Raw genomic sequence first — 23114 nt, forward strand, 5'->3', positions numbered from 1 at the left:
CCTTGTCTCCGCACCTCCAGACCAGCAGCGGCAGCTGTGTATGCTTTTAACTTCGGCACAGAGCTGCCCCTAATCAATAGTTTAGCGCGGTTTCATAAGGTAGCCTCGGGGCCTTTGCTAGGCCGGCCCACATCGCATCATCGAAGCGGGCCGGCTATCAAAGGCCCCGAGGCTGCCTCATGAAACCGCGCTAAACTATTGATTAGGGGCAGCTCTGTGCCGAAGTTAAAAGCATACAGAGCTGCCGCTGCTGGTCTGAACTCTTGGGCCGCTGAAGGAGGGCAAAAAGCAGCTGTCCTGGAGGTTTCCCTTCCTCTCGCCTTTACAGGTTCCTTTTTTCCACCTTTTTTTTTTTTCCTTCAAACGGCAACGGGCCCCAGCATCGACATCAATCAAGTAAGTTCCACTGTCAATCAAGCGGTTCTGCTCGGCCAAAGCTTCCCCTGTGACATGAGCCACCCTCAGGGGAAAGAAAGTGACCTACAAAGGTGAGGGGAAGGGGGGCAGATGATGGAAGTTGGGGGGGGGGGGAGAGAGAGAGAGAGAGAGAAGGGGCAGATGATGGAATGGAGGAGATGAGAGAGAGAGAGAAGGGGACAGATGATGGAAGTGAGAAGAAGGGAGAGAGAGCAGAAGGCAGATGGATGTCAGTTGAGAAGGGAGAGCAGATGCTGAATGGAAGTGGGGAAAGAACACATACTGGATGGAAGGAGGAGATAAATAAAGGGGGAAGAAAATAGTAAGATAATGGAGGGGTGAGGGAAAGGGGTGACAAGCTGTGTGTAGACACAGTGAAAAGAGGGAAACGGGACTAAATAGTAAGAAAGAATTTAATTTAGATGGAGGCAGAAAATAGAGAAGGAAGACCAGAGAAGAAAAGGGAAGAGAGAGCAGAGAATGATCAGATCTGAGTGGAGGAAATGAGAAGAGAGATATGCTAAAAACCACAGGGGGGAGGGAAGGATAGAGATGCCAGACCATGAGGGGAACAGAAGGAAGATGATGGATGCTAGACCAAATTAGGGGGTGGGGGGGGGGGCAGGAGGAGAGATGGCAGGGAAAGACAGACAGTGAATGGAAGGGGCAGATGCTGGACTGAAGAGACAGAGAAGGTTATCATGCTGCTGTACCGGGCCATGGTACGCCCTCACCTGGAGTACTGCGTCCAGCACTGGTACTTTAAGAAGGACACGGTACTACTCGAAAGGATCCAGAGAAGAGCAACTAAAATGGTTAAGGGGCTGGAGGAGTTGCCGTACAGCGAAAGATTAGAGAAACTGGGCCTCTTCTCCCTTGAGCAGAGGAGATTGAGAGGGGACATGATAGAAACATTCAAGGTACTGAAGGGAATAGACTTAGTAGCTAAGGCAGGGAGAACGAGAGGGCACTCTCTAAAGTTGAAAGGGGATAGATTCCATACAAACGTAAGGAAGTTCTGTGGTAGAAAGCAACATATTTATTTGGCTCATAACTTGCTGGCGCCCGATATTTTTAGCTCACAGTGAAAAAAGTTTGCTCACAACACCCGCCCGCTTAGAGGGAACACTGCATGGAACGTGCTTCCAGAGGCTGTTGTAGACAAGAAATCATTAAATGGTTTCAAAGAAGGTTTGGATAGATTCCTAGAAGAAAAAGGGATTGAGGGGTATAGATAGGTATAGACCATTACTCAGGCAATGGGCCTGATGGGCCGCCGCGGGAGCGGACCGCTGGGCAGGATGGACCTATGGTCTGCCTCAGCGGAGGCAACTTCTTATGTTCTTATATTTTCCCACCATTCAAAGTGTTACACATATTATTTCCATGCACTCATCCATAGAACTGAGAACAAGTGTTAAAGTTTTCAAAGCAACTACTTATCTGAATCTAATGGAAGTTCTCAAAGTTTCAGATAAGTAGTTACTTTGAAAACTTTAACACTTGTTCTCAGTTCTATGGATGAGTGCATGGAAATAATATGTGTAACACTTTGAATGGTGGGAAAATATACCTAAGGTTTTAAGGTTATTGAAAAACTAAAAAAATCTAAAAAAATTAAATGAATTTAAACTGTTTTAAATGAATAATCAATTAAAAAGTTTTTTGGCCAATGATTGGAGCCAGGAGCTGACAAACTATACTGAATTCCCCAGTCTATGACTGTGCGTAGGCTCCATCTCTGAGGCCTTTTTCCTGTTTAGTGCACTTCTCCTGTTGAGTGGATTTTTGCTCTCTATAGTTGATTTTGTAAAAGAGGCCCCATCATTCCAAGTAGGCAAATGGAATAAATGTTTAACCAACTTTATCTCAAACGCTCTTTCTTACCAAACTTTTAGGAAGTCAATCAAAACATCTCTTTGACAAATTTCTCGGACTCCATGTCTACCATGATGTACTTCCAAGAAAAATTGATTAATCTTACCATGTTAATGTAATTTTGAAAGGTTTTTTTTATAATATCGTTGTCTGTATACAGTCTCTTCCTCTGTAAACCGCTCTAAACTGTTTGTGGTACTGCGGTATATAAAAATAAAGTTATTTATTATTCTCATTTCTACTTTACCTTTCCTATTGGGTTATGGTTCTCTTTTTTATTTCTGTTTTAGTCTGTAAACCACTGAGTTTGCAGCAAACAATAAACAATTTTTTTTTTTCCAGAATGATTTAGAAACTGAAAGTCTTTTTTTTCTGGTTATTAAATTAGGCAAATAATCTAACTCTGCTTTTATACCACAATGTTTACACCCGAATTTACACCAATTTAGTGATTTAACTGACATTTCTGATTTGCGAAACTGTGGGCAATGAACTTTCTACGGTCGAGATATTTTTTTTTAACTTGGAACTTTATTATCATCATTTATTTCAAGTTTAAGTTTCAAGTTTAATTAATTTTAATATACCGACCATCGATGTGCACTTGGCCGGTTTACAATGCTAAAAATGAAAGGTTAAAATAAATTTTTGTAGAGGGGGGGAAATGTGAACATTAAATAAACAAATTAAAATTACGAACATGAGCTGGAGGGGAAGTTAACAATTAGATCGTTAAATAATAAAAATTTACAAAAGGAAAACAAACAAACAAAAAAACCCCAATTAGATCATTAAATACAAATTAATTAAAGGGAAGGGGGAGGAGGATAAAACACCAGGAAGGGGAATCACTTCTTGAAAGCAGTTCGTGTTTATTTTGCGAGCTGTTGGAAAGGAAATATTTAGACGCTATGGTATGCGTCTTGGAATAAGAATGTTTTTAGTTTAGTCTTAAATTTATCGAGTGAATTTTCGAGGCGGAGTTGAGGTGGCATGGCGTTCCATAAGGTTGTTGGATTGGCGCTGTCCTTTCTGCACAGGGTCCTATTAGGCAACCCTATTACTACTTAGCAAATCACAGACAAATTTGGAAAACCCCCACTGCCCTCTGTCTTCCCCAAACGCATTGTGTGTTTTGCTCTCATTCCAGGCCATTACCTCATCTAATTTCTCAGATTGCGACCTCAGTTTGGCCACCATGGTTATAAGCTCACAGTTTTCCTCTTCAAGTTCTTCAACCCTATGGATACAATACCAGAAAGAAAGGCATGAACGACTGGTCGTACTGACAGCAGAGAACCACAAAGTCAGCCCGACAGAATACATTGCAAGGATTCTGGTGACACCAGAGGAAGCCGCAAAAGTAAAGCCTTCAAACTGATAACGCTATAAGTAGTCTAGCATGGTGCCGGCTCTTTGCTTACTTCCTGTGGGTTGCTGCTAATTACACACTAACATTTTTATCCTTGGAGGATATTGAGTTTTATCTGTGTGTAGGATGTTAAGCAATAAGGGACGGATTCGATAAAGGGCGCCTAAGCGCGCCTACACTGACAACTGTGCGCCTATAATCAACCGTTAGGTGCCATTTATATAATCACGCCTAGCGCCACCTAAGCGGATGTAGGATTTGATAAGTGTCCTAGATATAGCCTCCGCTCCATTTGGTCAGCTTTTCAGTTGCCTAACTTGGCGGTGCCTTTGTTGAACGCCCAACGATGCCTTACTCAACCAAGCCTATTCTCCGCCCATAATCACGCCTACTGTTTGAGATAGGCGTCGTTAGGCGTCCTTAAGCATGGGAGGGCGCCTTCACTTAGGTGTCCTAAGAATTTGGCACCGAACTCTTAAATATATACAGTGGTGCCTCACACAACGAACTTAATTGGTTCCAGGAGCAAGTTTGTTATGCGAAAAGTTCGTTATGTGAAACGCGTTTTCCCATAACAATACATGTAAAAAAAAATAATTTGTTCTGTAGCATAAAATATGCTAAGATGACATAAAAAAGATAAATTTTTTGTTATTATTTTTATTTAGATACATCTAAAAACATAATTGTTTTTTAAAACAACACACATTTTTTAAATTTAAAGACAGACTAAGTAGAGTCTAATTTTACAGTGAGAGAGGGCAGAGTCTCAGCTGCAAAAACTGGGACTTAACTGTTCATTTTTTTTTTTTTTCTAGCATCGGGGAAGCGGCGAGAGTAGCTCCGCCCCCCCAAAGCAGCCCCCTTTCCTTCTCCCGCTGACTCTCTCTGGCCCCCTTTCTCTGTCTGTCTTTCTGTCCCTCTCACTGCCCCTGTGTCTTTCTTTCTGTCTCCCTCCCTCCCGCTGTCTGTCTGTCATTTTTCCCCATTTCCCTGTGCAGCAGCATAAGGGGTTAGGGAGTTTCTCAGGCTGGCAAACTGTCTTCTCCTCTCCCTCTCTAATGCTCCTCCTATGCTTTCCTTTTCTGTTCTCTTCCTCCTTCACCATCCCCTCCTCTTTGTCCAATCTCTCTCTCTCTGCTTCTCTCCTCCTCTCTGCTTCTCTCCTTCTACCTTGCCTCTCCTCCACCCTCTGATGCTCATCTCTCCTGATTCCCCCCTCTGGTGCTGGCCGACTCGTGGCTGGCACCCATTGGCTGCTGCGCGCGAGACCTGCCAGCGGCCGGATGCAATGGGAAGCAGTCATCTGTTGGAGGCTGTAGTCGGGAGTCAGCGCCGTTAAAGCTGGTGGTTCTGCTTAGAAAGAACCACGCGCCTGTTTGAAAACTGTCACGCCGCTGGAGCCGGGAGGCGACAGAGAGCAACCGTTGCCAATCCAGCGCGTCTCTCCCCGTCTCCTCCCTGTGCGCGCATGCTCGCTCTCAGGCCTCCCCTCCCCACCCCACCATCCTAACTCATACCTGAGGCCGTCCACCACCAACACCACTTCCGCAGCTCGCTCGCGCTTCGATACCCCGTCCCCTCTGACGCGGGCCGCCTCGCTGGAAACAGGAAGTGTTTGGGGGGGAGGGCTAGATGCTGGATAATCGGGGGAAACAAGTGAGAGAGGGCAGTTAAGCGCAGTGCCTGCGCGGAAGGATGCAGCTCGGGCGACTTCGTTGTGTGAAACGAAGTCCGTTGTACGAATCAAGACAAGAAGTTCGTTGTGCGCAGCGTTCGCTGTGCGAGGCGTTCGTTATGCGAGGCACCACTGTATATATATATATAATTGATTAAAAAATTTAAGAGTTCGGTGCCAAATTCTTAGGACACCTAAGTGAAGGCGCCCTCCCATGCTTATTTATATATAAAAAAAAATTTTTTCATTAGCTGAAAGCCAGCATGGTCAATTACCACACAGATCTCTTAGAGCTGACTATTCTTTTGTAAGAGAAATGCATGACTTAGAATGCGCACGGCCATGTGCTCTGTGTAAGCAGGAAAGCTAATTACTTGGGATTTCCATTATACAGAATATGAGAATACACAAAGGGGCTGCTTCTATAAAGGGCATCTAACTTAAATGGCAAAATACCCTTAACAGCCTCAATAACTGGTTAAAAAAATAAATAATTTGGGCGATAAGCACCTATCACATGGCGTTTAGCAGTGCCTATCACCTAAGTGGGTGTTTCTATGGGCGGAGCGTGAATTAGGCACCGCTAAGCGTGATTCTCCATAAATTTAGGCACCTGAAATGTAGGCCTTTAAAACCCTGGGCTACATGGTAGGTGTCTTAAGTTTTTACATGCATTGTAACACCATTACTGAAGCTCAGGTACTGTTAACACCTTTGCTGAAGCTCATGCAGAATTGACTCCCCAGCCATTAATAGCGGTATAGAAGCTTCCAATAAACACGGGCGCCACTAGCTGGGATTCTTTAAATGGCGCATAAGTGTGACTGACATGCAGTCGGCGCCATTTTTCTAGGTGCCATTCGATTTAGGCCCCGTTTATAGAATCAGCCCCAAAATGTTAAGCACAGGAATCATTTTCCATAGGCCAGTATGTAGGGTTACCAGATTTTCCAAATGGAAAATACGGACCCCCCTAGACACGCCCCCCAGGCCCGCTCAATTCCACCCATCCTTGCCCTCCGCTGTCTACTCTCGTCGGGCAGGAGGGAATCCGCATATGCCTTCCTGCCCCGACGGCAATTTGTTGGAAGCTTTTCAAAACCCGGACAAAATGTCGAGTTTTGGAAAGCCGTCCAGACCCCCTCAAAAGGAAATCCAGAAGTCTAGTAACCCTACCAGTGTGGAACAGTCCTTTTCTCCTCCTCCTCAAACTGATTTAGGAGGGGCATCTTTTTTTTTTTTTTTGCCAAATGAGAAAAAAAACCGAAGAAGCTGTGTGGAACTCTTTGCCCGAATATATAAAAAATGAAAAAGATGTTCCTTCTTTTAAGAAATCTCTTAAAACTTATCTTTTTAAAAAAATTTTTAATACATAAATAATAAAATACAAATTCTCCCATTTTTTAATTTTTCGTTTCAAGTATTTTAATACCTCCCTGATGTTCTTTCCTTAAATGTATTTCTTTTTTTTATGATATGTAACTTTAACCTCCCTTTCCTCCCAATTGATGTTGGTCCTGTCTAAAATCTATCGTTTTTATTGTATGTTATTATTATTATTTTAATGAACTGTATGTTTTTATTATCTTATCTGATTGTATTTTAATGTACATCGCTTTGTATAACGATATAGCGATCCATCAAATATTTAATAAACCTTGAAACCTTGTCAAAAACCTTAGAACTGAGGCCAGTTCTGCAAAACAGTTGTGGAGGGGGGGAGCAATTTTCAAGCCATCTGCGCTGAAACAAACACCAGGATTTGCTCCAAGTTCCAAAGTGAAAGTTTATGTGTACTTTGGCTTGAAAAATAACATCTTTATTTTTCTATACCGGTTCATAAAGTAAGAGGACTGAACATTTCAGTGACAAAACGAACACTTAGGAAGGCACAATACAATATTCCAATTACAGTGTGAGAACTATGACATAGTCGTCAGTCAAGTAACAAATGTTTTGAACAAATAAGTCTTAATTGATTTTCTAAAAGTTCAATAAGATGCAGTCTGTCGAATCAGATCATCTAACCATGCATGAACTTTACCTGCTTGACAGGCCAAGGATCGATAAAAAAAAACAAAAACTTTTTATAACGACAGTTTTTGGGATTAGGAAAAGTGAATAAATCGGAACGTCGAGTAGACTTACAATTCAAAATGAGAGACAAGATAAGATGGAGCTAATCCAAATAACCATTTATAGCAAATTCAAGCAAATTTTAAAAAGTATTCCAGCTTCTATTGGCAACCAGTGCAGCCGACAGTAATAAGGGCTGACGTGTTCCTGGTTTTTCAATCCAAAAATTAAGCGGATGTTGGATTAGCCTTAGTCTTCCTAGGATAGTTTTGTAAGATCCCAAATAGATATTATAGTAATCAAGAATAGACAAAATTAATACCTGAACGAATAATCTAAAAGAAGTAGGGTTGAAATATTTTTTTAATGGAACGCAATTTCCATAATGCAAAGAAACATTTCTTAACAAGCCACAGGTGCCAACTATGTGCAGTCACTTGCACCTCCTTTATCTGCAGGTAAAACTTTGCAGGAAATGTGACGATTTGAAAATACAGGAGTAAATATTCAGCCTGTGCTGGCTTCATGTCCTGATATTCAATGACAGCCCATGTTTGAGCACTGGCATTGAATATTGGAGTTTATGGGCCTGGTTATCTCTTAAGCAGTTGTGTGATAAAGTCTACTGAAAAACAAGTTCCAGACAGCTAAAACACTTTGCATAAATCACTTTGAAAACTGACTTCACTATAATGCTTGTGTTACACGCTCACTTGTTCACCTTGTATTTAGCAGTTCTATTTCCACGCATTTTTCCTTCTCAAGTTTGCTGAAGGTTTCTCGGTGTCTCTTCATCTCGTCATACAGGGTTTGGTCCGCTCTGGTTTCCTGATCTTTCAGTAGCTCTTCTAATTCATGGACTCTACAGAGGTTCATTATATTTCAATAATTAATATTTCCAGGAATCTGATCAGTGCATACAAGCACAAAAAAACTGCACATGAAAATTCATATTTCATTTATGCTGTAGTGATGAGAACCACTGCTTATGGAAACAGAAATTATCCAATACCATTAGCCCACAGTCCCCAGATTAAGGTTACCAGATGTCTGTGAAAATCCAGACATGTCCTCTTTTTGGAGGACATGTCCGGGTGCTCGGATGGACGTCCCCAAACCCATAGTTCGTCTGGGTTTTGGAAAGCCCCGCTACGTCTGAAGGGCCTCTGAGCATGCGCGGATGACGTCATACGCGTCCGCATATGTTCGGAGGCCCTCCAGACCCGGTGTTAATGAAGAGATGAAGTGGGGGGGGGGGGGTTGGGGGCGGAACAGGGCGTGGCTATGTGTCCAGGAATTTTGTTTGCTTCAAATATGGTAACCGTACCCCAGATGACCTCTCACTCTCCCTTCGTTTCTTCATAGTTAGGGAGGAGGAGAGAGAAAGGTGTAAGTTTCTGGGATGATGATGGGAAGGAGAAAGGGAGGTCTTGTGGAACTTGCAGAGAGAAGGCGTAGGGATGAGATCCGCCCCCCAGGCTTGCTCAGTTCTGCCCATCCCCGCCCCCAGTCCCACCCTAGCCCCACTCCTCACTGACTGCTCTTGTCGGACAGGGAAGAAGTCCGGAAACCCTAAGAAGGAGAAGATATTGCAGAGCAAGTACTGGGGGGGGAGGGGGGTTTGGGGGGGCAGAAGTAGGAGAGAGAAGAGGGAAATTACAGCTTTACCACCAAAACTGATCTGAAACTTGGATTTAGCCATGCTTTTGTACTGGATAAAAATGGCAGTGTATTTTCAACTGAAACCAAAAAAAAATAAAATAAAATCTTCCACCCCTCCCCCGACCACAAGTGATGATCATCTGTACCCCCCCAAACCACAAGTGCCGACCTCCCTTCCCCCCATAAGTCCTCCCAGGGCCTACCTTAGAAGTGCCAACCTCCCTTTCCCCCCATAAGTCCTCCCAGGGCCTACCTTAGAAGCCCTGGTAGTCTAGTCAAAGGTACCAGCGCATGGGTGCGGCAAGTGCTTGAGCACCCCACCAATACTGAGCAAATTCCTTTTACTGTCACTAAGAAACATTCCTTCGTGCGAGTTCAGCACTACCAGTAATTTTGAAAAAAAAACTGACTCCGATGAAGCCCCACCCCATTCTGCCCTAATCCTGCCCAGTTCCACCTTCATCCCCTCCCCCCACAAAGCCTCTCTTCTTCCAGACGAGCTCCGGCCGTGTTTGGTGAGCCTGGAACATGTGCGGAGGTGTGCGACGTCATCCGTGTATGCTCAGAGGCCCTCAAGACGTAGCCGGAGCTCGTCATGGCTTTCCAAAAACCAGACAAATGAGGGTTTTGGAAAGCCCGCCCGGGAGCCCGGACAGTCCTCTAAAAATAGGACATATCTGGGTTTTCCCAGACGTCTGGTAACCCTACTTGTATGGATCTAGTGGCCTAGTCAGCTCAGAAGTAATCCTCAGTTGCTCCTGCCTATATTCAAAAAGGGCTGCTGCGATACTGTCGTTGGAGGTCCCGGCAGCCATTTTGAGACTAGAGCCAGATTGGGAAGGAGCGAATGGGGATCGCTCCCTCCTGCCCATGCTGGTTCCAGTCTTAAAATGGCTGCCATGAACCTTCAGCAGTTGTCCCACAGCAGCCATTTTGAATGCTGAGACAGACTCGTGGGGGGAGGTAACAGTACAAGGTGCTGGGATTGGAGGGCAGTTTTCTAGTATGCGCCTGAGAAAGAAGTGGGGTGGTTGTCTGGGTGGAAGGTAGTTGTTTTGTACCTCTCTTTTAGCTCTTTGCTAAAAACATGTTGTGCTAATTTGTAGTTTTGTATAGGAAGGAGGGTAACATGGGGAAGGGAGGGGTTTCTATTTTATTGTATAAAACATTTTGGTGACCGTGAGTTACATAAGAACATAAGGATAGCCTTACTGGGTCAGCCCAGTAGCCCGTTCTCACGGTGGCCAATCCAGGTCCCTAATACCTGGCCAAAACCTAAGGAGTACAACATTCCATACAGAACCTCAAAGAATAGCAAGATTCCGGAATTCCAGAGAGTAACAAAATTCTAGAATCCCAAAGAGTAGCAACATTCCATGCTACCGACCCAGGACAAGCAGTTGAGAGTATTCTATTGTTCATTGTACCGTTTCGGGCTGTCATCAATAAAACATGGTTTTAAGTTGAAAGCCGAGACAGCATGCAGATCGCTTCCTTTCCAATTAGGCCACCAACAAATGATGGGGGAATGTTTGTATTTGGGGGGGTAGGAGGGTATGAGGCCCACTTTAGGTCCAGGGGGACTGATGATTTCAGTTTTGGCAGGAACTCTTTGGCAGTTTTGGTTACCCACCCATTGTAGGGTAACAGGGTGGGATAGGGGATGCAAAATGGGGAAGAGACAGGGAAATGGAGGTAGGACCAGGTAAGGGATGAGGAGAAGAGAGGATAATGCTGGGCTTCAGAAGGAAAGGGAGAGCTCTGGGGATAGGAAAGGGGAGAGTGCCAAAAGGAGTGGTGGAATAGGTTTGCAATCTCCCTATCTGCCCCATACAACAGTCAAATTCCTTCTATAGCACATAAATCTGCCTGCTAAAAGGGCATTAAAACAACTCTGAGCTCCTCAGATCGTGACATTCTTTTATGGCCGTGATTTAATTCTGGGCTGTAGTTTCAGTACATGATAGGAGCCGCATGCGCAAATATAAATTTATCTTATCCCCATGGTAGGCCCCGTCTACCTGGAATTCTCAGCAGGTGCAATTATTTGGTTAACGACGAAGCTGTAACCTACTTGCGTGCTTTATTACCTGTGAACCAGCTGCGTGTTCTCGTGTTTCAGCCTGCTCTTCACATCGACGCTCGTCAGGCTATCATTTTCCAGCTCTGTCACTTTTTTTTCCAAAAACGTGACCTAACATACAGAAAAGGAAAACAGCATTACATTCTGCATTGACAGCCATTTCTAACGAACTGGCTTCCGGGTAGTCCTTAAATTTACGTGCGCCGGGTGTTGTAGGTAGCAGAGAAAGGGGGAGGCTGTGGATGCAGGACTGATTTTTGTCTCCCACCCATCAGCAGAAGATTACTGTAACTCTCTATATAACGGAACTATCCAAAAAGAATTACGTCGTCTGCTCATTCAAAATATGGCAATCAAACTTATCTATAAGGTTGGGAAATATGATCATGTTTCTCCTCTTCTGTGAGAAGCCCACTGGCTACCCATTATCCACCGTATCACCTATAAAACTTTAATGCTGGTCTTCAAAATCAAACTTTCGCGTCTCCCATCTTTTCTTGATAAACTCATCATTCCTTTTTGCCCTTCCTGGACCCTTAGATGGGCTGATCAGAATTTACTGAACACACCTTCCATCAAAGAATTCTATTAGTTTCAAGTTTCAAGTTTTATTACCATTTGATGAATCGCTTATACAAATTTTCTAAGCGATGTGCAATTTAAAAAGCCACTAGATAGTGGCCTCACATACAATTGGACAAACTAAACACCATACAAACTAAATAAATCAATTAACATTTTGGCAATCAAATTAGAGACAGACATGATTGAAGAAGGAAAGGAGGGAAAAGTTACACTAGAAAAACTAACTTTTCCATTGTAGCTTCAACTCTATGGAACGCCATGCCACCTCAACTCTGCCTTGAAAATTCATTCGACAAATTCAACATTAAACTAAAAACGTTTTTATTCCAAGACGCGTACCATAGCATTTAAATATTTCCTCTCCAACAGCCAGCAAAATAAATTTGAACCGCTTTCAAGAAGCGATCCCCTTTCTTGATGTTATATCCTCCCCCTTCCCCTTTTTTAATTTGTTTTTAATGATGTAATAATGTAATTATTAACTTTCTCCTCCCCCTCCACCCTCAAGCTCATGTTCGTATCTGTAATTTGTTCATTTAATGTTCACATTTCCTCTCCCCCTATAATAATTTATTTTAACCTTTCATTTTTAGCATTGTAAACCAGCCAGGTGCACGTCGATGGTCGGTATATTAAAATTAATTAAACTTGAAACTTGAATAAAAGTGGAGAATTTCGCAACCGTCTCCTCCCTTACCTTTTCTGTGATGTCATTGTCACAAGAGTCTATACTGTCCCGAAACAGGTCTTCCGTGCTACCGTTGCTGCTACTGAAATTGCTGTTCTGAAAAAGCTGCCTGCATTAAAAAGGAAAACAAAACCCAAATCCCTAAAACCGGTCATGTTTTAATGTCTGGCAATACAGGATGATTAGCGTGGCCATCGATAATCTGCTGAATAGGCTACTGGAGTACGACAATGACAACAGCTTGATCAGTGGCATAGCGAGGATGAGCGGCGCCCCCTTCCCCCACCACTGCGCACGTACGCCTCTTTTTAACTGTGGCATGAGCAGCCACCGACTTACTGCTCGCATCGGCTTCGGTGCTCTGATGTCACTTCCTAGGTGCAGGTCTTGGAAGTGATGTCGGAGAGAGCGCCGAAGCTGATGCAGGTAGCTGCTCGCGCTGAAGTCAGAAAGGTGTGGGGGAAGGGAAGGGGCGCACGCGCAGCAGAGGGAGGAGTGGGAAGGGGTGCCGGGACCCGGGGCGGACCGCTCCCCCCTTACTGAGCCACTGAGCATTCTGGGAAATATAGTTATACCAGCATAAAGGCTATCGCTTAACTACTTCCATCAACAATAGCAGGGATATATAAGCTTTGTAATCACACTTTGATAATACCACATAAAAAGAAAATTAGAATTCAGAACAGCTGGTAGATTTAACTAACCGAAGCAGCACAAACAGGACAGAACTCACGTTGATGATAAAGACCCAGAACACGAATCGAAGACAGACATGTCTTTGGTCCCTTGGTTCTTGAAGGAGCACACAAAGGGGCATGCACCTTTTGCATATCCTTTAGTGGTTCCCTGCCTATCAAGGTGCCCTTTTTCACAGGGTTTCCAAACACGGTCCTGTGACCCCCCTGTATTGTTGGGTGTTTGATTATACACGAGACAAATCTGCATATATGCAATTGATCTCATGCATATCCAGTATGGCTATCATTAAATTCTGACTGGCTGTGGAGCTATCAGGACAAGTTTAGGAAGCCCTGCCTCTTTTCCGAAGGAATAGAATTTATTTTGGATGGCCAGAGCAGGAAACCTATAGCATCAGGGCTGGTTTCTTTGTTATAAAGTGGACCCTAAAGAAGTTGTGGGTTTGGCCCAATGTAATTTCACAGAAAGTTCACAGGCATAAACTGGACTAGAGCCCGGCCAGAGCCAGGATTTTTGTTTTCTGCCAAAACCGAATCTGTGACTGAAATTGGATGCTCGGTTTTGACAGAAATTGAATCTGAAAATGAAACTAGCCCCCTCCCCAACTATTTCATTCTAATAGTCTGCCACTGAGACTCATAACTGGTAAATCCTGGTGGATTTCAGTACATGAAGAAGTAACAATATTAAAAATACATACATAAAACCATAACAACAATAATACACCTACGGCTTTTGTGGTAAAGCTATGTATTATGCCTTTAAACATTATCATAGACTATAAGGCAAGACATTTACAGGGCTACAGTCCATTACAAATTAAACAGCTGCAATGAAATCAGGGAAGCTGCAATGCCTGAGCAAGAAGGGCACCTGTTTGAGCATCAGTCAATCTTTGAGCACAAGAGTCCAAAAGAGAATGGAGGGAGCCATTTTGTTAACTGCCTTAGGTCAGTTATTACCAGATTTTCCAAACGGAAAAATCCGGACTGCCAAGACCCGCCCCCTAGGCCCGCCTAGTTCCACCCATCTCCGCCCTGTTACGGCCCAGTCCCGCCCCTAATCCCGCCCTAGCCCCTCCCCCTTGCTGACTGCTCTCGTCAGGCAGGAGGGCATCCGTGCATGCCGTGCATGTGACATCATCGTGTCGCATGCGCGGGTGCCCTCCTGTCCAACAGCGATTTGTTAGAAGCTTTTCAAAACCCAGACAAAGTGTTGGGTTTTGAAAAGCCGTCTGGACCTCTGGACATGTCCTCAAAAGGAGAACATGTCTGTGGAAATCCAGACGTCTGGTAACCCTAACCCAAGATATTTTGGTCTGATGTACCAATGTGGATTATTAGATCTGTAGTGCAAAATTCTTTCACTCTCTTTACAGTCCCAAACCACTGTAGTGACAAACCTTTGAACACAGAACCACAGAATGTAGTTCCCTCCAGAACCTGGTGCCTGCCCACCCTGAATCTGGCGACTTGTACGATGGCCGAGGCTCTTTCTCCTCAGGGGCTGTGAAAGCTGCTGCTGTTACCAGGTGTAACCACCGGGTGTTGCTGAAAAGCGGTATGGCAACCTCCACAGCATTCCCCCTCTCTTCAGAGCAGAAGCTGAGCTTGGGAAAACGAGCCCAGATTCCTCACAAGGCAGCACAAAGCTCAGCCACAGACTAAAAGCGGGGCCACATCCCCCGCCCCCCTCAATTAAAGTAAATAAATCAATGTTCTTACCTTCCAAAGGCGGTGCTTGATATTTTCCTGTTGGGGCTAAATGGCAGGCAAAAGGAAGACAGGAAAAGAGGGTCAGTGGCTTAAATTTAGATCTGGGTTCCAAAATCAGAACGATGTCATCTCTTTCAATTTCCTCTCATGGCAAAAATAGTAACCTTATGGAAGGAGGCCAGTCATCCCCATGTGATTCATGTTCACTCCAGTGCAATGGAATTCCTTTTAAATATCAGAAAAGCACTGCGGTTTTAAACACAGGGTTGATGCATGGGTACTGGGCACCTTACGTGAGCCTACGGCCTTATCCAATTCTGCCCCTCCCCCTCAAGACATCACGTGCTTCTTTTTTTGTGCGCGGATATGTGTGTGTGCGCACATCACATGCATACAAATAATGAATGCAATTTCCAAAAGTCATTTACCCAGTTAAATGGGCCATTTGAAAATAGCCCTCCCTTCCTACAGGCAAAAGGGCTGTCAAGAGTTTATTGTTTTGTTGGACTGCAGTTGCTTTTTGCTGCTCGCCAGAATCTGCTGCCCTAAGGTGCGCTAGCGTTTTTAGCGCACGCACCGAATTAGAGCGCGCTACCCGAAAAACTACCGCCTGCTCAAGAGGAGGTGGTAGCGGCTGGCGTGCACACGCTATTCCACGCGTTAAGGCCCTAACGCACCTTTGTAAAAGGAGCTCTTAGTCTTGCCTATCATTTGGGCCAACACTGTTTAAACAACTGAAAAGTTATCTACATCTCACTTGGGAATACCTTTGTAGGTTAGCGGGAACAGAATCGATTTACAAAATACAGGCAGTCCCCCAAATTACAGACGCCCCATTTAAGTATGGCTCGTTCTTACGAACACGGTTGAGACTCCATTTGATTTCAGTGAGCAGTATTTCCAATGGCATAGACTCGTACACGTCTCCTGCATCAGATTCAGGAATGATGCATGGCCACATTAAGACCAATGTGTGGTTGTGCATGCTGTATCTTAGAGAGTGCACTGGTAGGGGATAGTTGGCCCTTTTGTCAGCTGGGAGCAGAGGTTAAGCACCAAGAATCTTAAAATCTACAAGTTCTGAATTGCATACAAATCCAACTTAAGAAAAGGGAGGGGGTAATATATTTGTAGTATTCATTGATCAAATGCAAGTGCTGTTTTCTGATTTTATAAGTATGTATAATTTAATGCACTTTATTTCTTTTCTTGAATTAGGGGGGGGGAATATTTTGTAATATTCTTTGCTTGATTGTAAGTGCTGTTTATGAAGTTAATGGTATGTATATTTCATTGCACTGTTCTTGAATTGAAAACTAATAAAGATTTATATAAAAACCAACAACGTAACTTGTTCTTAACCCGGGACCTGCCTGCAGTGGGAAAGAGGCTCGTATGTCTTTTCTACTAGACATGTGGGGCTGGATTTATCTTCAAGGTGCTCACTAGTTGCACGCAGCTATCCCCAAAGCTTCTCCTCTGAAACGATCCGGCGGAAACAGGAAGTTGCATCAGAGGAGAAGCTTTGGGGCAGCCACGTGCAACTAGTGAGAATGGCTGCCACGTCAGAGAGCTCCAATGAGAGAGAAAACTTTGGTTTGAAAAAGCGCCGCAAAAGTAAGGGGAAGGGAAGGAGATGGCCCAACAAAGGGAAGATATGCCCGGAACGTGGGGCCCCCTGGACCTGCCCTGTTTGCCCTCCCCTAACGCCAGCCCTGCTGCCAAGCCAATTATAAAACAAGTCCTACTGAAATAATCGTGACCCATTGAAAATTTAATGGAAGGTATTTGGCCACCCAGTCCTTCCTACCTTCACAGTGGCATCATCTTTCTATCACCTTGCTTAACCTCTTGCCTTCCCCTTGCACTTCTGCATAGCATGTCTGCAAGTAGGTATACCACAGTCATCTCCTGGTCAGATCCTAAGGCGAAAAGCATGCACGGTGCAGGTGACAGCTCTTCTGCGTAACCAGGTAACAAACAGCACGGACAGACATAGCTGGCACGCTGCTCTCAATGCTGTTAAATATAGATACCGACACCCTAATCTAAGTGTCATTCTCACTACCAAAAGATGAACTGTAACCGAGCCAGGATCCAGTGGGTAAGATGAACCACTCTTAGAATTCGGCGCCACTCTAGTTTGAGAAAGGTGAACGGTATTCCAAATTTTTAAATAAACATAAAACTTAAAAACCTCTTGGAGAATCTAAGGGACCGTTAATTCGGGGTTACAAAACAACTGGGGGATGCAGAAAGATGGAAGTCAAGATCCTAACTTCTTCAGGGTAGCGACGGAGGAAAAATAAAATGAATGTTACGGATTAGCTCTTTCCTCAAGTCTCACCTGTTTGCTTTCAAGTTCTTCAACCTGGCCTCTAGGTCATTCAGAAGGTTAATTTTTTTACAGCACTGAGAACAGTACACGTCCAACAGCTCATTGTTATAAAGGTGCCTCATTTTTCTTGGTGTTTGTCCAGCGCTGTTGGAGAAAGAAAGATGCATCAATACTCGGGTATTTGACAGTTAAGCCAACCGAGTGTGAAAAAGAACTGACTCCTTCAGGGGCTCATCTGCCTGCGTGAGGTATCAAAGTTTAAATGCACCACGAAACCCAAACTTCCACCCAAAACATCCAGATTAGAGAATGACACAGGGAAAAAATCTGTCCCCGTCACCGCCCCGTCACCAGCCCACCATCCTCTGCACCGCCCCGTCACCGCCATCACCGTCACCGCCATCCCTTTCACCGCCCCGTCACCGCCACTGCCATCCCATTCACCGCCCCGTCACCGTCCCCGCTGCATCCATATAAGCCTTAGTACTGTAATATCGCACGGTCCTCGCAGCCCCCACCCGCCTGCCCAATCGATCCTAGTGATTAGCCAGCTCTCTCCCTTCTCCTCACCTTAATTTGCAGGCTTTCTTTTTCAGCGACCTGCACGCTTTCCCAAAGAGCCGCACACGCGCGGCTGCTCAGTGTTCAATCTTCTGCTCTGCTGCAACTTCCTGTTTCCGGTTGCGTCAGAGCAGAAGATCGAAACTGAGCAGCAGCGGCTCTTTGATAGCGTGCGGGTCGCCGAAAAAGAAAATCTACAAACTAAGGTGAGGAGAAGGGAGAGAGCTGGCTAAACACTAGAATCGATTGGGCAGGCGGGTGTGAGCTGCGGTGACCGCGCGATCCTTCATGCCTCACTGCGGGGACAAGACCCATTCACCGCTCCGCAGGCGGTGAATGGCCTTGTCCCCGTCGCCGCAGCGACTGCTAGTTTTCTTCCCCGTTTTCGGCGGGTGACCCGCGGCTAAAATGCGGTGGCCGCGGGTAAACCGCCACCGTGTCATTCTCTAATCCAGATCTCTCAAAAGCACAAAACCTGAGAGCTATGGATTCACCCCCCCCAAACAAAAGAAATGTAAGAACCGCCTAGTGTTTAGAGGAGAGGCATGAAACCAGGGAAGTCGGGGTTCAAATCCTGCTTCTCACTGAACCTCCTTATGAGGTTGGGCAAATTAATTCAGGGAAGTCTAGGTTGAAATCCAGCTGCAATCCCTCGTCATATGACCCTCCATTGCCTCGGGTACAAACTTAAGATTGTGAGGGGGCAGAAAAATATCTTCCACACAGGAATGTATCTCATCTTGAGCTACAACACAAACAAAGTTACTACTACTTATTGCTGCACATTTTGACATTTATAGATGGTCCCTGCTTGGAAGAGCTTACAATCTAACTTGGACAGACAGACACAACATACAGGGTAGGGGATGCAGAACCCAAGGTGAGAGGAGTTAGGAGTCGAAAGCACTCTCAAAGACGTGGGCTTTTAAGTGGGCCTTGGACACTGCCAGAGACGGAGCCCGCCGTAGGGATTCGAGCAGCTTGTTTAAAAGCATACGGTGCAGCAAGGAAGTCTTGAGTTGGCAGTTGAAGAGAAGGGCACAAACAGGAGGGACTTACCAGCTGAGAGGCGCTCATGGGGGGGAATCATAGGGGGAGCTAAGTAAAGAGATAGTGAGGGGCAGTTGAGGGAGTGCATTTGCAGGTTAGTAAGAGGAGTTTGAATTGTATTTAAACACACTGCCTCAGATACAAATGTAGGAACAGATTTACTAAATGATATTAATGTATATTATTTACCACAGGCCCCATTTCATGCCATGAGATCTTCTTACTAATAATGCATGTTAATGGCATTAGAATGCACTAATGAAATAGCGAGATTTAGTACATCTAGCTTTAAGATTATAAGTTCTCTGAGGCAGGGAAATATATCTGGCTGCAACTTCATTTAGAATTGGAAAGGGGGAAAAAAAATCCATATCCTTAGGTCTCTGGACAGAATGAATCAGGCTCAATTTCCACTACGGCTCCTTGCGATTCTGGGCAGGCCACTTAATCCCAGTTACAAAAACTTAGGTTTTGAGCCCACTAGGAACAGAGAAAGTACCCAAAGGCGTAGAAAAGGGAGGATGGGGAGGGGGAAGGGTAGACCACCCTGGGCGGTGGCACCTCTCTGCCCCCCCCCCATGCCACGCTTGTGCCTTCCCTTCCCTGCCTCCCCGTGCCACTTTAAAATTTTTGTCAGCACAAGCAACTACTTTAGCCCTGTTACTCGCGCAGGCCTGTCTCCCTTTGAGATCACTTCCGGGTCGCAGGGCCAGGAAATGACATCAGAGGGAAAGCCAAAAACAACAAGAAAATCCAACACAATCTGCAGTGAAGAGGGTACAGCACAAAGAACGAAAAAAAACTCCAGACAAGCGTACAAGAGACAGGCTACGTTTATTAGAGTTATTTCATGCGGTTAATGTTACCACCTTTTTACAAACCTTTTTTGCTACATAGTGAGTTTATATAGACACTTTTGGTCAACAATTTTATCCGATTTATACAGGCTTATGTTTATTCCTTTTGCAGTTTAATTTGATACCTTGTCAACCTTGGACCCCTGATGAAGGCGTGTTAACCGAAACACGGACCGTGTCGGGTCCCTTGGTTTGTAAAAAGGTGGCAACATTAACCGCATGAAATAAGTAAAATAATAAACATAGCCTGCATCTTGTACGCTTGTCTGCAGTTTCTCTTTCGTTCTTTTTATCAGAGGGGAAGCCAGCATGAGCAGCAGGCATAGACGTTGCTCAGGATAGCAAAGATTTAGAGGTACAGGGTAGGAAGGGACAGCACGCATGTGGCGGGGGGGGGGGGTGTGTGCCACCACCCCGGTTGCCTCCCACCCTCGCTATGCCACTGAAAGTACCACTTTGATTGGAGCACAGAAAGGCCGTATATCAAATCCATAAGCCATACAGGTGTGAAAGACCAATACAAAAGGAAAGCAGCATTCCCGTAGTCTTACTTTTTCCATCTTTCACCATTACAATTGTATAGGCAGTGGCGTGGCAAGGGTTGAGTGGTGCCCAGAGCAGTGGCGTCCCTCCCCCGGCCACGTGGCTGCTTCCTTTCCTTGTACCTTTTCTAGGTCACGAGCAACATTAAAAACTTTGCTGCTCGCGTCATATCGACTGTCCCTCCGATGTCATTTCCTAGGGGCGGGGCCTGGATGTGATGTCAGAAAGAAGGCGACACCAATGCAGGCAGCAAGTTCGTAACGCTGTTCGTGCAGGGAAAATTAAAGAGGTATGAGGGAAGGGAAGGGGAGCACACCTGCGGTGGGGGGGCGGGGGGGTTGGGACGGAGACGGAATGGGAGTGGAGAGGAGGATGGGTGCTTGCGCCCCTTACAAAGACTGTGCCCAGGGCAGACCGCCCCCTCCCCCTTTTACTACACCACTATGTATAAGTCATAATAATCTGAAATGATTTAAATGTTTCCAGTGATGGGACTAAAGAGCGCCGGACAAAGGAGCTCAGACAAATGCGCGCAGAACGTCAGTGCGCCAGATTAAAAGTTCACTTTAAAGTGTTCCAAGGAGGGGCACCCCCCCCTTACTTTACTTAGAAGTGTTGGTGCTGCCATTGGGGTGGGGTGGGGGAACGCCCCCCCCCCACTTTGAGAGGAAACTGTAATTTTTCCCCTAAAACAGGGAAAAATTACACTTTCCTCTGTAATGGGGGGGGAGGGTTTCACCCCCCCCCCCCGAACCCTCCCAAATGGCAGCACCAACACTTCTAAGTAAAGTGTGTGTGTGTGTGTGGGTTCTCCCCACACCCTCCCTCGGAGCGCTTTAAAGTTAACTTTTAATCCGGTGGGCTGACTTCCTGCATGCATTTGTCTGAGCTCCTTGTCCGCGCGCTTTCATCTATGTACTGATGTGTCCAGATAGCGCAAACAATGAGTAAGAAAAAGTGTTGAAATTAAACAGGCAAGTCAGCCCGGGGTAATGCGTCACTGAGACTATCGTCACTTTTCAAACGGCTAAACAAAAATGGGGCCCCGAGGTGATCCATGACAAACCACTGCTCTACAGTGTCTCAGGGCCTGAAAACGTCAGCACAGTTACCTTGAGGATACCGACGATCCCAGATCGGAAAAGGCGTGCGTTCTGCGTTCGTCGTCAGGACACGGGCTGCTAGGAGTGAAATCGACATCGTGCCCTTCCCCGTAGTCCTCGAACTGCTCCTCATTGCTGATCAGAGATGCCGTAGAGTGGGTTGAAAAGTCAGATGCTAATGACGCATTGAGCCTGCTTGACCTAAAAGAAAAAAAGGACAACAGGTTTTCCAGTGGGTGTGTAATTTTTGCATCATATAATCCCAAACGGTCAGTTAGATTAAAGATGTTCTTTTGCTTTTTTGCTTTTTGAACCAGTAGCTTCCTCTTGCTCGTTGGCCCTCCAGCTCATTTGGAACAAAGGATAAGATCTGGCACCTTGAATCTTCTCTTATAGCTATCTTGGATTTTTTGGGATTTTTATGGTTGCATTTAAAATGTGATTCTATATCTGGGCATGTGCCCAAGGTGAATGTAAGTGCATAGAAAAATGCGACTTATATGTGTATGTGCACTTCATTCATGCAAATGCAACAGGGAGGGTGGGGGGGGGGGAGGAGGGAGGATAATGTCATTGTCCCACTAAGCCAGTGGTCTCAAACTCGTGGCCCGGGAACCACATGCAGCCCGCAAGGTATTATTTTGAGGCCCTCAGTATGTTAATCATAATTACAAAAGTAAAATAAAACAGTTTCTTGATTATATGTCTCTTTAGCTATAAATTACAATATTATTATTAAGACTTGGCCAAAAGGAAAGATTTATAGACTATAAAGAGTTTTACCTCATGCAAAATTGTCATTTCTTTAATAAGACATTAACTATTTCTTCTGAGGCCCTCCAAGTACCTACAAATCCAAAATGTGGCCCTGCAAAGGGTTTGAGTTTGAGACCACTGCTCTAAACTGAGTGGAAGTCCTCTACCTACAGTCTTGCCAGTGGGGGGCGCTGTCTCACAATCACATTTTGAAGTCATGGCCTGATCTCCCTCCAACCTGGGTATGCTTACCAGACATCCAGATTTCCCCGGACATGTCCAGGAGTCCGGATGACTTTTCAAAATCTGGCACTTTGTCTGGGTTTTGAAAAGCTTCTATCAAATCGCCATCGGGCAAGAGGGCATATGCGCATGTGCTCATCCCGTCGCATCCACACAAGCCCTCCTGCCCAATGAGAGCAGGGAGCGGGAGGTAGGGCTAGGACGGGATTGAGAGTTGGATTGGGGGAGGGACAGGGCGGGGAACTGGATTTTCCAAACAGAAAATCTGGTAACCCTACACCTAGGATTACCAGACGTCTGGGAAAACTCAGACAAGGTAATGAGGGCCGCCAAGGAAGTCTCCGAGGGCTGCTATTGGCCCCTGGGCTTTGCATTGAAGAATGGTTATTATTATCCCATTTGCTACCTCTGTTTCTGAAATTATTCCTACGGCAACAGAAGCATTGGATTTGATGGAGCAATGGATGATTGAATTTAGGTTGAAGCTCAATTTAAAAAAAAAAACAAAATTTTTTCGTCGCTTCACCTCATCCGTTTGACACCAAAACATCATTGTGCATTAATAAATTTAATTATCCTGTTCAATCTACTGTTAAAATTTTGGGTATAATATTGGACCAGGGACTAACAATGAAGGACCAAGTAGATTCTTTGGCTCAAAAGGGTTTTTTTACTCTTTGGAAGCTCCGATCCATTAAGGCTTATTTTGATGTTTCATCATTTAGAGTTTTGGTGCAATCTCTTATACCGAGTCAACTTGACTACTGCAACGTTGCTTATTCAGCAATTTCTCAGAAAAATATGCAACGA

The 23114-nt window shown here is 45.0% G+C and overlaps 1 protein-coding gene across 2 annotated transcripts in view; it reads right to left on the bottom strand.

Moving 5' to 3' along the window:
* The window catches only part of RAB11FIP4 (RAB11 family interacting protein 4), a 72012-nt gene that overhangs the window by 9456 nt on the left and 39442 nt on the right, over positions 1 to 23114 (bottom strand). For both annotated transcript variants that reach the window (XM_033962253.1, XM_033962255.1), the window contains exons 3-9: positions 21315 to 21506; positions 17201 to 17335; positions 14863 to 14898; positions 12449 to 12548; positions 11174 to 11277; positions 8143 to 8283; positions 3454 to 3535 (exon numbers count right to left, since the gene is read on the bottom strand). In XM_033962253.1, coding sequence (XP_033818144.1) covers positions 3454 to 3535; positions 8143 to 8283; positions 11174 to 11277; positions 12449 to 12548; positions 14863 to 14898; positions 17201 to 17335; positions 21315 to 21506 — 790 coding nt within the window. The remainder of the gene's footprint in view (positions 1 to 3453; positions 3536 to 8142; positions 8284 to 11173; positions 11278 to 12448; positions 12549 to 14862; positions 14899 to 17200; positions 17336 to 21314; positions 21507 to 23114) is intronic.

This window comes from Geotrypetes seraphini, chromosome 10 (genome assembly GCF_902459505.1).
Source record: "Geotrypetes seraphini chromosome 10, aGeoSer1.1, whole genome shotgun sequence".
Lineage (NCBI taxonomy): Eukaryota > Metazoa > Chordata > Amphibia > Gymnophiona > Dermophiidae > Geotrypetes > Geotrypetes seraphini.